The sequence below is a fragment of the Suillus clintonianus genome (assembly GCF_016758775.1).
Source record: "Suillus clintonianus strain FC179 chromosome Unknown DEU56scaffold_59, whole genome shotgun sequence".
NCBI classification, from domain to species: domain Eukaryota; kingdom Fungi; phylum Basidiomycota; class Agaricomycetes; order Boletales; family Suillaceae; genus Suillus; species Suillus clintonianus.
In genome coordinates this window covers 44,670-48,238 of record NW_024539283.1, presented here as the reverse complement: position 1 = coordinate 48,238, position 3,569 = coordinate 44,670, and the positions used below count along the sequence as shown (strand labels likewise).

At 53.1% G+C, this 3,569-nt stretch overlaps 1 protein-coding gene across 1 annotated transcript; it reads right to left on the bottom strand.

The window, feature by feature from the left end:
- Nucleotides 1-215: 215 nt before the first annotated feature.
- Nucleotides 216-716, bottom strand: DEU56DRAFT_914771 (uncharacterized protein; the record flags this gene model as incomplete). The annotated part of the gene is made up of 1 exon (XM_041357666.1): nt 216-716. The coding sequence occupies one exon, from the start codon at nt 714-716 to the stop codon at nt 216-218; it is 501 nt and encodes a 166-aa protein (XP_041206242.1).
- Between the last annotated feature and the right edge of the window lie 2,853 nt (nt 717-3,569).

Below are 3,569 nucleotides of genomic sequence, written 5' to 3'. Positions count from 1 at the left end.
GTGGCTGAAGCTCACATAACGTGCACAAATAAAAAAGAACAAGAGAAACAGAAGCAAGAAAGTGAACAAAGATAAACGTAAACAGAAGTAAACGAAACGCGAGCTTTCTGCCACTTTTTACTTCTCTTGCCTCAACATAGAGTAATTAGTCTAAAGCGAAAGCTTTTGGACTAGTATACCCTTATCCTATTGAATGTCAATGCATGATCTTCGTTTCATGCATGACAGCGGGATTGAGAGGTGGGGAGGAATTCGCCTAGGCGTCCCTGCCCCCAGAAGACCGCGTCGGCACAGGCCAGAACGCATGCATGGAGAGGAAGTGAGGCATCGAGGGAGGAGTGCAAGGCCTCGAGCATCTCCGAGGTTACTGGAGGGCGCGGGGGTCGTTTGGAAGAGTCGGGGGTGAGACGAACCGCCGAGCGGAGAACGTACTTCAGACGAATCCCGCCGAGCCAAGGAAGACCATTGGCGATGTGCCAAGCCCGAAGACCCGCGACATCGTTGGCTACAGCAGAGCCTGAGCAGGAGCCCGCTCTATGGGCTGCAAAGGCGCATACCAGCCATTCGGGCGAAGGGAAGGATAAGGGAATGTTGTTGGCAGAGCAGAAGGCGAGGAAGCGGTTCACGCCGCCCTGGTAGCCTTCCAGCATTTCGAGCTTCCAAGCATGGCGCGTCACCGAGTTTACTAGCGCTTGGAGGGCGGATACAGTGTCCATTGTGTGGAAGAGAGGAGAGATGAACCAAGAGAAGGCTATTTCAAGGTGAGAGCATACCAAGTAAGCCGTGAGACCGGTAATGGTTTCCCATGAAGTTCATTTTCTTGGCTGGGCAAGGCATGTGCTAGTAGACAGAAAGAGGATTGCATTGCAGAGGGTAGAAATACAAATATGTACGAGTGCAGTTTGAGCTACACGTGAACCTGAGAACATTTAGCTCAAACTAGTGCTTACTAATCGAGTGATCGCGTAACTAAGACGCGTCCCGATACACGCGTCTTTCATCTCGCTTTCTTTACGCGCTCACTCTCTCGTTTTTCTTAAGTGAGAACTCGACACCTTATTGTTATTCCGTACAGATCTAGCCATTACTAGACATGACCAATATCGTGTCTCGTTCTGGTTTGCCAGGGGGCGTTGGCGGAAAAAGTACCGCAGCGCTCGTCCCAAACACTGACGCGGATGTCGTAGACGTCGACAGAATCGCAGAAAGCCTCGGTAGGCCAAGGTCCCGACGGGAATTATCCCCGAGGGATCTGCTCCAGAGAGAAAATGACGCGCGTACAGCTCGTAACAGCGAACGTGCAGATCGGAGAGACACGACTTCGGGTACTGTATCCGATGACGAGCTTATGCTCGATGTCCCAAGCCTCGACCCGCGTTCCTTGCCTGATCCGGGGCCTATTGACACCAATACCCCATTAATCAACGCATATAGGGCGGTTAACGCGCTTACACCGCATTCTCGATCAGCCTTCGACTCTCTCATGGTGGAACGTCATCAGGACGTACAAGCTCCTACTTCTGCACCCCCAGCGGTGTCCAGCACCACATCTACGGTCAAACAACTCGCATACAACGACGATGAGATCAAGATGGTTTCATCCATAGACGACATTTTTGAAATCCCACGCGTGATCATTAATCTTGCAGACTCAAAAATGCACGTGCCTCTCACGCTCTTAACGGCAGAAGCCATGGAGAAGATTCATAATGATCCCTCGTGCATCATTATGAAAAAGGGTCTCGTTCTAGACGATCCCAAGAAGTCGGTAATGGACGCCTCGGGCTTCCCTCCGGAATCATCCTTGTCTCCTGCGCAGTTCTACGAAGCTTACGAAAACTTCATGGAGCTACTTAACCACATCGCAGGCGCAGCCATCAAGGAGAAGTTCAAGAAGCACCGACTGTTCTGTCTCTCCCGCAAGAGGTTTGAAGAGAACTTCACGGCTGTGCTCACGTTCGACATCGAGACTCGCCGCATATTTTTCAACACCAAGTCCTTCTTGACTGAAGCAGCTTACGAACGTCGTTGGAACGACACGCTGACGAAAATCTCGAGGGATAAGTCCGACGAGGCAGCTGCTAACGCCAACAGAGAGCTCAATAGGCTCACCGCGTTAGCATCCCGCCTCGAAGGCTCTAGCGGCGGCAATGGGAACCGTTACCATCCGTACCAGAGCGCAGTCAAACCAAGATCAGACGCCCCAGCCCCATCGTCCTCTGATGGAAAGCCCTTTCGAAGGGGCAAAGGGGCCTCCTCCGACGGACCCCTTTGCCTCCTCTGCGGTCGGAACGGCCACAAAGCCAGTGACTGTACCTATACACACTCAGCCAAGAACGCTCCGCTCGTCTGCGTATGGCAGGACAAGATCATTCTCAAGTCATCCTCCGCCATCGTCTGCATCTCACACAACATCGGGCGTTGCATCCCGGGCAAGCACGGAGCAGACATCATCCACGTCTGCTCCGTCTGCGGCAGCAAATCACACGCCGCTTCAGCCAAACTGTGCTGATGACATCCTGCACCGCGTCGTCACACCGTACAGTGCTGACGCCTTCGAGAGACTCTTACTCAAGTTCAACCTTACATCTCAATACCCTGACCTCGCGCATAACATCAGACACGGTTTTCCCATTGGCAACATGCCAGTTCTCACCCGCTCGTACACTCCACCTAACCACAAATCAGCTTTAGATAACCCAGACGTCATCCGTTCATACCTAGAAGAAGAAGTCACACTCAATCGCATGTCAGGACCGTTTTCAGCAGCTCAAGTAGAAGCCAAACTGGGGGGCTTCTTTGTCTCCTCCCCGCTTGGCCTAGTGGAGAAAGCCGGCTCGCCCGGAAAATTTCGCATCATTAGGGACCTCTCATACATCAACAAGGAAGATGGATATTCAGTCAACAAGCACCTCGACGCTGACGACTTCCCAACCGCCTGGGGCACAGCAGCACAAGTAGCAGAGATCGTAAGTGTCTTCGTTTGCCTCGTGCGGTGTCGCCCGCCTCTTCTCCCCTTTTCTTGCGAAGCTGGGCGCATATATGCGCCCAGCTAAGCTCTTTACTTGTGCGGTGTCGTCCGCCTCTTTACGTTGCGCGGTGTCGTCCGCCTCTTCCGTTGTGCGGTGTCGCCCGCCTCTTTCTTTGCCAGCGAGGCACTCGTTTGAGCCTCGCTGAGCTCTTTATCTCGTGTGAGGCCCCGTAGCGCGCCATCACCTCTTTTTCGCGTCGAAGGACGCACGGTATTATGTCATAGCACATACTTACCAGCCAACAGGTGGCTACCGCTCCGCTCGGGTCGCAAGCTGCAACGCTTGACATAGAAGCCGCCTATCGCACCGTGCCTGTATGGCCGCCGCACAAGAGGTTTCTAGTTGTCGGTTTTGACGGTTCGTTTTGGGTTGATCATAATTTTCCTTTCGGCCTCACGACCGCCGGTGGCGTTCAAGGCCACATAGCAGACGCTACTGTAGACATTCTCCACTGTATGGACATCACTCCCATAAAAAAATGGGTCGACGACCACTCCATCTTTCGTTTCCCCGTAGCGGGCGGCGTCATCGACGCAA